This window comes from Heterocephalus glaber, unplaced genomic scaffold, assembly GCF_053883595.1.
Source record: "Heterocephalus glaber isolate CG9 unplaced genomic scaffold, H.glaber_assembly_v1.0 deba00000122, whole genome shotgun sequence".
Taxonomy (NCBI): Eukaryota; Metazoa; Chordata; class Mammalia; order Rodentia; family Bathyergidae; genus Heterocephalus; species Heterocephalus glaber.
This window is the reverse complement of record NW_028258138.1, coordinates 49199499-49213558: the sequence shown is the minus strand read 5'-3', so window position 1 is coordinate 49213558 and position 14060 is coordinate 49199499. Positions and strand designations below refer to the sequence as shown.

The window sequence follows — 14060 nt, the reverse complement described above, 5'->3', positions numbered from 1 at the left end:
GCATATTAATTTAAATAGTCTTTCATCAAACAGTCACTCATTTCAATTGCCTATTATGTTTGCTATCTATATGTCCTGCAGGCCTTATCCTTTTTGAAAATACTAAATGACTAAAGAGAAAGTCTACTCACCTAATTTGGTTACTCCAAATAAGCTCTGATGCTAAACACTATACTAAAGAGTAGAGGCAAAGAAATGAATAAATTAAAACCTTACCCATAAATCCTCCACTGGCAATACTCACATATTCTTTGTTTTTCTGTAATGGAAATTTTTAAAAAATTATTTCAAAGTGCAATTTAAAACTTCTGGTAATTCTAAAACATTGACAAATGCAACATACAGTTATATATTAAATTTTTGCACTATTTCCCTTAACATTTTAGACTTTGTCACAGAGAGGTATCTCTCTCTCTCTCACAATCTCTCTCACACAAACACACACATTTACCCTGTGCACTGTAAGGTGTTGCATAGGCAAGAAAAAGGGAACAATTTCATGACTAATAAACAGGACTATGATTTTACTTTAATCATACTCCCAATAGTGCAAGAGTCAAACTAAATTTAGAGTATCAAATGTAATCAGATTTTTAAAATATTTTGTATCCTTTATAAACTAGTTAATATAAAAAGAAGTATAGCTAATTATGAAATATAAATTATTACCACTGTGCAGGATCTAAGTAATGATGAACCCAGGGGAGGGAGGGGAGAGGAGAGAAAGAAATGAGAATATACCTGAAGCAAACACCCTGTTACAGGTTTATATCGAAATGTCTAGATGTCATAGGTGGGGCTTTTCGGAGGTGGCTCAGTCTAGGGTGTGTGATACTGGGATCAAGGATATGATGCTGGGATTGATTCAAGGTATGATGCTAGGATTAAGGCTGCCTCACCCTGGGTATGAGTGCTACCCACCCTAAGGGTGGATGGCCTGGATAAGACATAAGGGAAAGAGAGTCACTGCTTGTCACTAGCTGCTTGGTACTTCACTGCTTTCTGCTTTGCTGTCTTCCTGCCTTCTGTTCGCCATGAATTGTTTCTCCTCTGCAATGCCCCTCTGCCATGCAACCCTGCCTTGCAGGAGCCAGCCAACTATGAACTGAAACCTCTACAAACTGTGAGCTAAATAAACCTTCTTTCTTTAACTTTGAGTGTTGGGTATTTTGTATCAGCAATGAGAAAAGTAACTAAGCCACACTCCAAGACCCCTTCTTCCCTAAAAAGGCAATGTGACCAAATCTTTAGATCTGACTAGCAGCTCACAGGAGACTAGGGACAGAACTTGATAAATGATACCATGTGAATGTAATCAAAACCAGAATGTGGGGAAACTCTATAAAAATTATTAACTGGATTATTTTCAACAAATGTATGTAAGATAAAAAATTAGAAATGGGAACCAATAAGGCTGAGGATTTTAGCTCAGTGGTTCTACTGCCTGCTTTGCAAGCACAAAATCCCAAGTTTGATCCCTGGAACCAAAAACAAAAAAAGAAATGGGAACCCATAAAATAAAACAGATATTAGACCTAGGTGTGGTGGCACACGCCTATAATCCCAGCCCTCCCAGCCCTGGGAGGCTGAGGCAGGAGGATGATTGGAGTTCAAGGCCAGCCTGGGCTACACAGTAAGTTCAGGGCCAGCCTGAATTACAAAGGGAGACCCTGCCTCAAAAAACAAACAAACAAAAAAACCCCAGATATTTAAAGAAAAATCAATTAAATGCAGTGCTGTTTTGATTCTAGGAAAATCAAGGAAATTTAAACACTAGGCTAGATTTTGTAAATAAAAATGTATATGATTATGTTATAAAGAATTTATGGCATTCAATGCTCCCACTTTTCAATTTCTTTTAACCTTTCACGACAAAAATTTCTAAAATTCCACAAATAATCTGAATAATATTGACAATATCCCAAATCTTTACAATATAAGAGCCTTTACAATATATATTTTATACTACAGCATTTTAAAAATAGGCCAGTTAAATTTATAAGTAAAATGAGGTTGAGTTGGGTGTGGTGGCACATGCTCATAATCCCAGAACTTGAAAGGCTAAGGCATAAGGATCAGGTTGAGTGGAACCTGGGCTATATGGAGAGTTCAAGGCCAGCATGACCTACGTAGTGAGACCCTGTCTCAAAACACCAAAACACACACACACACACACACACACACACACACACACACACACACACAAATTTGGGACCCTATTTTTGTTATTCTATATAAATTTCTAAACTCTTTCCTTTAAGAAGGTTTAAAATTATCTGATAATAATCCCTCCTCCCAATACCTTATTCCTTCTCTGACTTTGTCTTTTTGTTTGTTTTTGTATTTTGTTTTGCAGTACTGGGAACTGAACTCAAGGCCTACAAGTATGACAGGGAAGCACTCTAGTGCTGAGCTGCAGCCCCATCCTTTTTTATGTTGAGACAGAATCTCCCTAAGTTGCCCAGGCTGGCCTCAAACTGTGATCATCCTGAGTACCTGAGATTACAAACATTTACCACCACACCTGGCTTTGATTCTGTCTTTTTTTTTTTCGGTACTGGGGATTGAACTCAGGTCCTTGCGCTTCTGCAGCAGGCGGTGAAACCACTGACCTAAATCCCCGGCCCTTGATTCTTTTAAGAATTTTACCTTTACAGTAAGTTTCTCAAACCAAATTCGCAGTAAAACATAAAGAGAAATGAATTCGAACTAAGTGGATTATTTAACACCAAGCCTATGATCTTCCTGATTCCACAGTTTAAAACCATACAAACTAAAGACCTTAATGTATAAACTACCAAAAAATACTTGATAACAACTATTTTTTATAAAGAGTCATTACTGACTGAGGCTGTGAGGGAAAGCAAAAGGAGAATTTGAATAATATCACTAATATAAATTAGCTGTGCTGGCCAGGGATTTAGCTCAGTGGTTCCAGTGCCTGGCTCGCAAGCACAAGGTCCCGAGTTCAACCCCTGGTACGAAGAAAAGAAAATTAAGTTGTGCTGAAAACAATATTCCAACACTAAAAGGACAAATGGCTAAATGTCATGAATATAAATGTATATTTATTCAAATTAAAAGTGAAAATATTAAAATGAATTATATAGCTACTATAAAAAGTACTACAGCATGAATAAGTATAAAGATCAATACAACAGAATAATCCAGAAAGAGATCCTTATGTTTAGAAGAATTTAATGCACTATTAAAAACATGGTATTTCAAATTGATAGCACAACTACTTTTGCTACCTGGAAAACAAATTTTTTTAAATTTCTACCTTCTTATACAAAAATAAATTCTAAATGGTTCAAAACTTAAAACATAAAAAACACACAATGTAAGTATGTAAGAAAAATCTACAGAAAAAGACAGCTTTTCCTGGCAAGATGAAAAACCAAGCAGCTGGAAAGAAAAATATAGATAAATCTAACAGTGTATGTAAAAGTAAAAAACTCTGCAAATATCTTCAATTTGAAAGCAATGTAAAGTAAAAAGTCAAGTAAAATGATATAATCTATGGCAACATACCTGTAAGAAGTGTGCCAGGACCATGTTCATGTACATGTCTTCTTCCTCCCTGCCACTACCCATAAAACAGAGGTGCTCCCCACTGGCTATGGAGCCAGACTCAATGGACTGCTTTTGTGCTTCCAGCAAGGATTTTACTGACTGTGCAAACTCAGATGGATTCTGGAGCATCTAGATTATTTTTAGAAAATTAAAAACACGCTAAGTCTGTATTTCATATACATTTGTAAAACCTGAAATATTTTTCCAGGAAAGACCCAACATTTAAAGAACCACCACAAAAACAAAGGGAAAAGTTTCTATAAATAAAATCCTGGGGATAAAAGAAGTGTGCATAAATATACCTGCAATGCATCAGAATAAAACTCAAAAATTAACAGAAAGGTTAAATTATGCAAAAAAAATACTGCTCTACTAACATTTTTGCTTTTTGTTTTGTTTTTTGAGTGTGTGTGTGTGTTTCTGTGTGGTACTAAGGACTGAACCCAGGGCCTTTGCACTGAGCTATATCCCCAGCCCTTGTTTCACTTTTTATTTTAAGGCAGGGTCTTACTAAAGGTTGCTAAATGGGCCAGGCTGGGCTTGAACTTGTGATCCTCCTGCCTCAGCCTCTTACACAGCTGGCATTGCAGGCATGAGCCAACCATACTGAACTGTTTGTTTGCTTCCTTATATAACAAATAGCAAGCTAATGTCCTTAAGTATAATGGGAAAAAGTGTTCAGCACAAAGTAGAAGGTTCCATGGCTAAAAACAAGAAGAGTAGTGTCTGAGTGTTCTATTTTTCAGTTTCAACTTATGGGCAAGTGCGCCTTACAGTATACTTGTACTTAACACTACTTTAGATATTGGAGCCACAAGGACGAAAAATTCATTTCTTACTCTCAAAGTAATAACTTACTCTCATGCAATAACTATGACAAAATTTTAAAAATTTCTATAAGACTACTTTAAAAGTATAGTGAAAATCCAATAGAAAAAAATGGACATATCAAAGACCAATTTGTTAAAAAAAAAAAAGTTGCTCAGTCTCATTAGTAATTACCAGTATTTTCCTCTTCTCACTCTGGTAACATTAAAAAAAGAAAAAAACAGAGGGAGACCAATAATGTCGAATAATGGTGATGATATGGAACAGTCATTTGCATTTACAGCTGTGAAGTACAAAGCAGTTCACCCTTTTTAAAGGGCAATAAAGTGGTCATATCCCTCAACCTAACAATTCTACTTTTTTTTTGGTACTGCGGATTGAACTTGGGACCTTGCACTTGCAAGGCAGGCGGCAGAACCACTGAGCTAAATCTCTGGCCCCTAACAATTCTACTTTTAAGGACCTACTTTAAAGAAATGTTTGCTTAAGTTCACAAAATATGTATAAACATGTTAAGTGCAGCATTTTGTAAGAAAACTGAAAATAACTGAAATGTATATTAACCAAACAAAATTCTATGGTACATCTGTATCACGGATCACTACGTAACATTAAAAATAAAAATAAAGGTACTTAAATGGAAAGATCTCCAAGAAACTGTTAAGAGAAAAGGGAAGTGGTAAAACAAAAAATATATAAATACATATTAAATCTGGAAGATTAAAAACTTGGCAATATTTGCTAAAGATACTTTGAAAAAAATTTAATTCATGTATTTATGAATCAATTGAATGAATTTTTAAAATAAGCTTACCAATCAAGGAGGGGAAAGGTACAGAGTTCACCTACACAATATAAACAGAGCAAAATGGTTTTTCTCACCTACAATGTGCAAAACTCCCCACTTTCCTTTAGTTTCCTCTCAACACCACCTAGACCCTTCTGCACATCTTTTTAGCCTCAGCACCAACATTGCCAGACAAGTTGGGAAGAAGAGTGAACTGCATATTCAGCAATGGAGGTTAGTACCCCACTTCTGTTTTCCACATCCCTGAAGCTCTAATGACCCAAAAACTGCTTAACTGATCTTAGTCTCCATTCTAATCATCTCTGACAAAATTTAATTACTTTATTCCTTCAACTGAAATGATCCTAGGATAGTAATTTTAAGAATTGACCACTTACACGCAGACATTACTCTTATTTTAAATATTAGCTTGTTGTATGCATAAGTACTCTTTTTTTTTTTTTGCTACCGGGGATCAAACTCAGGTCCTTAGCTTGCGAGGCAGGCAGTGGAACCAATGAGCTAAATCCCCAGCCCATAAGTACTCTTGATTACAAAAAGGACTTAAGGTAAAGCTTTTAAAATTCTTACCCAATTATAATAAGAGATGATATTTATAGACTATTTGCTAGGTGCAAGCCACTATACTAACTGCCCTACCAGGTAGCTTATATTAAGTTTAGAATTTACTGACATAATGGCAAGTAAGCCATGGTTACCATGTCATTTACCTTTTATGATGCCAGAAAGATGTCCTGGGCAAAAAGGAAACCCAAGAGCAACATGTCTTATGGGGCAAAGACTTCCTCTACACAGAAAGGAAAACATCTTGAAAACGTATATTTATTTATAAGCTAAAGAAAAAATTAGTTTTTCAGCCAGGGATTTAGCTCAGTGGTTTCGCTGCCTGCTGCATAAGCACAAGGACCCGAGTTCGATCCCCAGTACTAAAAAAAAAAAAAAAAATTAGTTTTTTACTTGCAAAATATTCAGTGAAGATTTATACTAACCAGATCTGAATCTAAGTGGAAAGCAGTTGATAAATGCCCAGCATTATACTGTTCTGCAGGACGGCAATCCACCACAAAGAACCGGACTCCTTCCTAAAAGGGAAACATTCGACATACTGAAATTTTCCATGAGCTTCACATTCCACAGTATAATAGTAGCAACTACTGCTTAACCAAACAATAGTTTACCAAACAATAGTTAACCAAAAGGCAGAGAACAACTTTATTAGAAAAATGGATATCACATAGAATTAGGAGGATCTAACTTGTATAACAGAAAATAACCTCAAGGTCCCAAATATTTTTACTAATTTTAAACAGTTAACACATTTTTTATATATTGTTCTTGACTTGGAAATCTCAAAACATGTAGCAAGAGAATGCCAGTTTGCACTATAAATCTAATTATGTTAGAATCTAACAACTTTTCAATGTGTATCATGTAAACACTATATAGCTATATACACACAACTCTAGACACACTGTTATTTTTACAGCAAGTCCACAAACTTATCAATGACCAAATTCACATAAACTGTATGTCCTTGGGGCATGGCTACAATGTCAATTTGAATCAAAGAAGTTTATATGGGTCTCTTAAACTTGGATTACATATTTTCTTTTTAATATTAGTTCTAATAAGAAATGAGAAGAGCTTGTATTTTGAAAATTCTGAACAACCAGTACAAATATAGTAAGAAGTCCAACTGAAAGCTATTCTAAAAGGCCTATCACCCTGTATCTTCTCGTTTCCCCTGCTCAACTTTGGAAATAACCCAACCTTCCATATATAAACACCCAAGATTAACTGTAACACAACAAATAATAAATACATACACTGAAAAAAAAATAATTGGTCAAAATGGCTCATGAGATTTTCATGATGGTCATACTAGATAACTATGATGTATTTTTTGTAATTGGTCTTTGCTAGCTTTATGGCACTGCACCATGTAATTTAATTAGCTGTATAACTACACAGAATTTAAATGTTAAATGCAAAATGCACCCCTATAAGTACTTTATACAATGCTACATTCAGCAGCTTTGCTGAAATATGAAATAACTGGTGTCAAGAGTGACAAAAATAGTTATTGATGACTAAAATAACACACAGCTGGAAGTTTAAAAAATGATCATCTAGACAGAAGATTTAACACACTATTCAAAAAGCAAAATAGTCACATTGTTATAAGTTAATAAGAAACATTCTTTTCTTTCTGGTGCTGGAGGTTGACCTGCTAACCACAAGCTTTAAGGCTAAGCTATATGCCCAACTCTGGTTCCTTATACTTAGAAGGCATAGTTTCCCAGAAAATGATCTTTCTTTACTTACCCCTTGCAGCTGATTGGCTTGAAGAATTTCTGATACTGAGATGGCTAGACAAAGAGCTTGACTCAGATCTCCATCATCATCCTTAATTCCCAAAAGAGTACTACCAAAGAGATGGTGATTATCCTATTCAAAGAGAAATTTTTTAACATTATGGAAAAAAATCAAAATCACACTTTCTCACTAAACATATTCTCATAAACCACAATAAAGGGTGAAATAATTGTGTATGTTCATTGCATCCTGTGATTTTTAAAACTTGTACAATCTCAAATATTATATGTTAAAAAACTACACACAAAATTCCTATAAGAGTTCAAACAAAATCAAACTCTTAGAAAAAGATAGCATTCTACACAGCTCTTTTCTATACCATTATCTCATTTTTAAGGGCTAGGCAGGGCATGGTGCCACACCTCTGTAATCTCAACAGGTTGAGACAGGAGGATCATAAATTCAAGGCCAGCCTGGGCTACATAAGCAAGACCCTGTCTCCAAGAAGCAAATTTTAAAAAATATGCTTGTGATAACTTTTCATAATAAAAACAAAATATGGCAGAAATAAATTGAATAAATTACATCATATGCTAATCTTTAGCCTGGTGTAATTTGTAACTACTAGTACAGATCATCTACATTTGAAGAAAAGGTGCTTCTCTTAAAACACTGAAAAAGAAAAAAGACACATTTTTCACCCAGTATGCTAAACCACTAATTCCGCCATCTGATTCACCCAACACTGTTGGAAACTGAAGCGAATTATATAAGGAAATTATTAAATTAGCTGAAATTAGTACCCAGAAACAAATTGTTTTTTAAAATTTCTTATTTTTGAGGGAAATGTTCTTAAAAGAACATTATCTGCCTCCTGAGACACCTACAGTGGACATATTTTTTTTTTTGGTACCGGGGATTGAACTTGGGTCCTTGCACTTGCACAGTAGACAGTGAAACCACTGAGCTAAATCCCCAGCCCAATAATGGACATATTTTAACCTTGACCATTTCTGTGACACACTGACTACCAACTAGGAATAACTATGGCAGAATGCTTTTTTAAAAAAATGGCAATAATGTTCTTACAGGCCACTGAGGTCACAGAAAAACCTGTGTAGTTTTTACATTTAAAAACTTTTCCTCCTCCACTATTATTTGTACTTCTTGAGGTATTATTTCCTAGACATTCATACCACTCATGCTTCTAATCTGGTATTCTCCATTGAAAGCACCTAGTCTAAGGATCTCGGTCCCTAAGGAGCTAAGTGAATAACTTTTTGTTTGTTTGTACACAACACAGTTCTGCATCACTAAGACTGTCCAAGGCTGAACTCCAGAAAAAGAGACATAATAACTACATAACTGCTATTGGATTTTTGAAATACAATTTTTGAAGTTACAAAAGCACTAATTTAGGAAATACCTCACAGTCAATTTTCTCAGGATCAGTAATAACTAATAATCAGAACAAAGGTTAGATGATTTTCAAATATCTTTTTAAAACTATTTCTCTACTAGGGAGAATATTCATAGTGAAAGAAATCACGCAGAACTGTAATACATAAAAAGAAAAAAATGATAATTTAAGGGTATTCTGACTGAAGTTGATATAAAGTAAATACAATGCATGAAATGTGAAATACAGAAGAGCTGTTCACTTCTTGTCTTTTACCTTTCTAAAAGAAGCCGGTGTTTTACTGCAATAATACTGAGCCAGAGTGAAAAGGTCTTCTATATCTTCAAGATTCAAACTGGATGGCGTATTTTCTAAGAACTCTGAAATACGATTGTAGATGTATCATTTAACAAATTGCTTGTGAAAAATATATACTATTTATGTGCAAAACTAAAATATATTCAGCCTAATAAATACTACATAAACGGAATCTCAGTGGTGATGCTTTTAAAAAGCTGCTTGTAGAGAAACAGATTCCCCAAAGGAGCTAAAACTGTCAATACAATTCTCCTGTTACTGATACATGGTCAGATAAAATCAAATTCATTAGCTTTACTCAGAATTGACTGATTTACTTATTCTACAAACACAAAATGCCAGGGTCCCTAGAAATAAAAAAATGAATTATAGTTCCTAAGGAACTTTATCTTCCATAAAAAACATAAATAAATCATCATAATGCAGCAAGAAAAGATAGTATATCTTTATACAGATAGTACAAAGTATAAGGCAATATAGAGAGGAAATAATTATCTCTGTTGAGAAACTACAGTGAGGAGAATCCAAAGAAGAGAACCAAAGCTCCACAGTGGAGATTGTAAGCTGAGTACAAAAAGGTACACTAGTGGCAGGGGAGCATTCTACTTGAGTATTAAAATCAGAGAAATAGTATAGGCATAGAATAAAAAAGTTAAAATACTTGAAAGAATGAATGAGGATGGCAAATCAGAGAAAAAAAATCTTTAAGGTGTCAGTACCTAGAGTGTTTAAAGAATACAGGAGTTAAATGGAACCTCAGAGCAACTGCAGCCTAATTTTCTAAAAGTTTTTTTGAGGGGGTACGAGGGATTGAACTCAGGACCTTGCACTTGCGAGGCAGGTATGGTGCCACTGAGCTAAATCCCCAGCCCAGCATAATTTTCTAAATTTACGGATGAGAAAACTGAGTTTTATATTAACTGACCTGAAATCTTTTCTCCATATTAAATAATACTTACGAATAACTTGTTCTTTGCTGTCTGATTCTTGTGCTAAAATAACTTCTCTGTAAAAGGCAATCAAATTGAATTTGAGTTAAACATTAACAGACCACTGAGAGAGAAGAAAAAAATTTAATCAACTTAATACTTACTTTGCATTAACAAGGATAATTAACATTAAGAAATAAATAAAAAATGGATCTGCTTGTTGGAGATATCCATCCCATATTGCCTGAGTGACTTCAATTGAACAGTAACATGCAAAAAGGCTTCCAAGCTGTAATTAGGAAATGAAATGAGAAACATAAACCACTGGAACTGGCTTGTAATACTTTTAAAAATATTAAGCAAATGCAAAATATTACATCAAATTATATGCACCTGATATTTAATGTGTACCTTAACTTTAGTGTATGGAATCCAGAGCCAGAACATGTGTATTCAAAACACAATGGAGTCACTTACTAGCTGTGTGACTTAGGCCATGTTACTAACCTCCTTAGGTTCTATTTCTACCACTGTTGTGGAGAGATAATTAACCAAGAATATCTAAAATAATTAACATATGTCCCTGCCACAGTACAATAACTTGTAAATTACCTACAGAGTTTTATAAGGGCAACCTGGCACAATTACTATTAATTACAGCATAGTATTTAACTTAGAAGGCAATTATGAGGATCAAATATAGTAATTTAAGGGTATCCAATAAAATTTTAATGACAAATAAATGTAAACTGCTTCTAAAGCTTACTTGTAAATTATTTAAAATAGATGAACAAAATTCATAATGTTCAATAGATTTCAGCTCTAAAGTCTTATATTTCAAATAAGAGTTGTAAATTTATAATATTTTCTATACCCCAATTGTGTTATTTATTTTTATTATGACTATGATTTCTTTTTTGAGATATGTCTCGCTATGTAGTTCAGGCTGGCTGAAACTCACTATGTAGCCCAGGCTGGCCTCAAACTCCCAGCAATACTCCTGCCCCAGCAATACTCCTGAGTGCTGGGATCACGGGCATGCGCCACCACATCCAGCTTGTTTTTGCTTTTTGGAGATAGGGTTTTGCAGCATAGTTCAGGCTGGTCTTGAACTCACTATGTTACCCAGGCTGACTCGCTGAGATCCTCCTTCCTCAGCCTTCTTCAGCATTTCAAGTGCTGGGTCTATAGGCATTCACCACTATGCAAAGCTATTCAACTGTGTTTTTAAACCGCGTAAGTTCAGTGATACTTGTAAGTCATTCAATTTTTGTAAGATCAGAAAACAATTCCACTTAAAGGATTATACTTAAAACATCTTTAATATAAGGGAGCTAATGAGAAACTGATATCTAGTATATACTTCATGTTAGATACTAAACTACTGTCATGTTATTAATTAGCTCTTAATTCTCACAATAGGCTTGTAGACATTTTCTCCCCATTTTTCAGTTAGGGTATTAGACTTGGATCAAATAACTTTCCCAAGCTTACTGGGTTAGTGAGTAATGCTGTTGGGACTAGGAACACCACAGCCCATGTAACTGCCATTTTACTCAATCACAAGTTTTTAAAGTACAAAATGCTATTAATGTTTTTTATGTTTGAAAAGTTACTATCACAAATGCAGATTAGAAGATGTAAATACAAAAAGAACAGTAATATATAGCCAACCCTAACCTCAGCTCAACTAAAGCTACCACTGTGTGGTTCACAGTTATGTGTTAAGGTTTAGAAATAAGTTTTGTTTCATCTCATGATTAAAAAAAGAAAAAAAAAACTATTTCATCAACATGATGAAGTAGCAAGAATGAACTATCTGACACTTCAGGTAAGGAGTAACCAGTTATTTTAGTATTTAGATTAAACTTCCTGAAATAACAGACTATCAGTTCAGAGTTCTGGCAATAGAAATGTATTTAGACAGGCATAGCTACACACATCTGCAATCCCAGATACTTGGAAGGCAGAGGAAAGGCCATCACAAGTTCAAGGCCAGCCTAAGGAACTCATGAGACCTTGTCCCCAAATAAAATTTAAAAAGGGATGGGGATGTAGCTCAGTGGCAGAGCACTTGCCTAGCATTCACAAAGCCCTGGGGTCAATTTCCGGTTTTTTGTTGTTTTTTTTTTGGTACTGGGGATCAAACTCGGGTCCTTGCACTTGCGAGGCAGGCGGTAGACCCACTGAGCTAAATCCCCAGCCCCTTCAATTCCCAGTATTGCAAAGAAAGAATGAAAGGGTGGGAGTGGGGAATAATTTCTTACTTTAACATAAATAAGTAGATTTAATGGCAACATGTGAATCTCAGAGAAGTCACAATTTTATAGGTATTTTATAATTTTTAATCCAAAGGCACAAACCTGCGGCCATGAGAAAGCTAAGGTTCAGATTAAGGTTTAAGATTTCATGAGTCCAGAAGTGAAAGCAGTTATGATTCTCTTAATTACCATTACCTGACTGCTAACTCATCCCATCATCCTCTTAGATGTTATTATTCCCAATTTACAGATGATGAAATTGAAGCTTAAGAGTTATGTGTTATATCACACAGTTAATAAGTAGCAGATTCTTTAGGATTCTTCCTAAAGTTAGATAAGACATAATCAAAGAATATGTTTTGTTTTGGGTTTTTTTCGGTACCGGGGATCGAACTCGGGTCCTTGTGCATGCGCAGCAGGCGAAACCACTGAGCTAAATTCCCAGCCCAATCAAACAATATGTTCAAGTTGGGCGAGATGGCACATGCCTGCAATCCTGGCACTCTGGAAGGCTGAGGTTGGAACCCAAATTGAGCAACTCAGTGACTTAGTGAGAGCTTGTCTCAAAAACAGGCGGGGGCGGGGAGAAGCTGGGTATGTAGCCCAGTGGGAATCCCTGATGTTCAATCCTGATTACCTCAAACAAAACAAAACAACACAAAAAGAATGTTCAATTTCTTAATAGTCTTCTAGTATCCAATCATTGTTTTAAAAGATCTTCAAGTTACCCGAGAAGAGCAGTTCTCAAAGTGTAATCTGAAGACCCTAAAAATCCCGAAAACTCTTTACTGGGGAGTCTGTGAGGTCAAGACTATTTTCATAATAATACTTAAGATTTTTACTTGCCCATTTCAAATTCATTCCCTCATAAATAAATAATAGAATTCTCTAAAGGTTACATGATATCATCATAGATTGAATAAAGAACCAGTTACGTGTATCTACCTGTCTTTGATTAATGAGACTTGGAAAAAATGTAGCTTTTCATTTAAAAATAGGCCAATTATGTTACATGTATTGATTAATCATTGCTTTTAAATAAATGAATATTTAAAATTCTTTACTTTTACTTTCTAATTAACATAATCCATATAAACAAATCATAACTAAATTTTAAGAGTGTAAGGGGTTCTAAAAGATTTGAGAACCTCTGACCCAGAATAAAATACAAGTATAGAAGGACAGAGCATGAGCTGTACTTTATTTTCTTTCATGTTAGCCATTTGATAATCTTAAGTAATTTTCCTCATGATTATTTACCAATTCTTTTTCTTTTTTTGGTACTGGGGATCGAACTCAGGACCTTACGGTTGCCAGGCAGGCATGGTGCCACTGAGCTACATCCCCAGCCCTACCAACTCTTATATATATCATCAACAGTTTAAACACATAAAGTTTTAAATTGAATATATATTTTCAAATATTATATGCATATATTTGCAGAAATGTGTTAAATGTTACTATAGTAAATTAATACATAACATATTAACACATACTAAAAACATATTTATTTTTTAATTTTATTGGTACATTTTAGGTATATAATGACACTCATCATTGAAAATTTGTACCTTTACATGATATATCTTGGTTCTTATTTTTTCCCCATTCCCTTGCCCTCCCTT

The 14060-nt window shown here is 34.7% G+C and overlaps 1 protein-coding gene across 5 annotated transcripts in view; it reads right to left on the bottom strand.

The window, feature by feature from the left end:
- The window catches only part of Tbc1d23 (TBC1 domain family member 23), a 63095-nt gene that overhangs the window by 15237 nt on the left and 33798 nt on the right, over positions 1-14060 (bottom strand). For all 5 annotated transcript variants that reach the window (XM_004857972.4, XM_004857973.4, XM_087214288.1 and 2 more), the window contains 7 exons: positions 10339-10463; positions 10205-10251; positions 9204-9307; positions 7538-7660; positions 6202-6294; positions 3535-3705; positions 217-259 (listed from right to left, as the gene is read on the bottom strand). In XM_004857972.4, coding sequence (XP_004858029.1) covers positions 217-259; positions 3535-3705; positions 6202-6294; positions 7538-7660; positions 9204-9307; positions 10205-10251; positions 10339-10463 — 706 coding nt within the window. The remainder of the gene's footprint in view (positions 1-216; positions 260-3534; positions 3706-6201; positions 6295-7537; positions 7661-9203; positions 9308-10204; positions 10252-10338; positions 10464-14060) is intronic.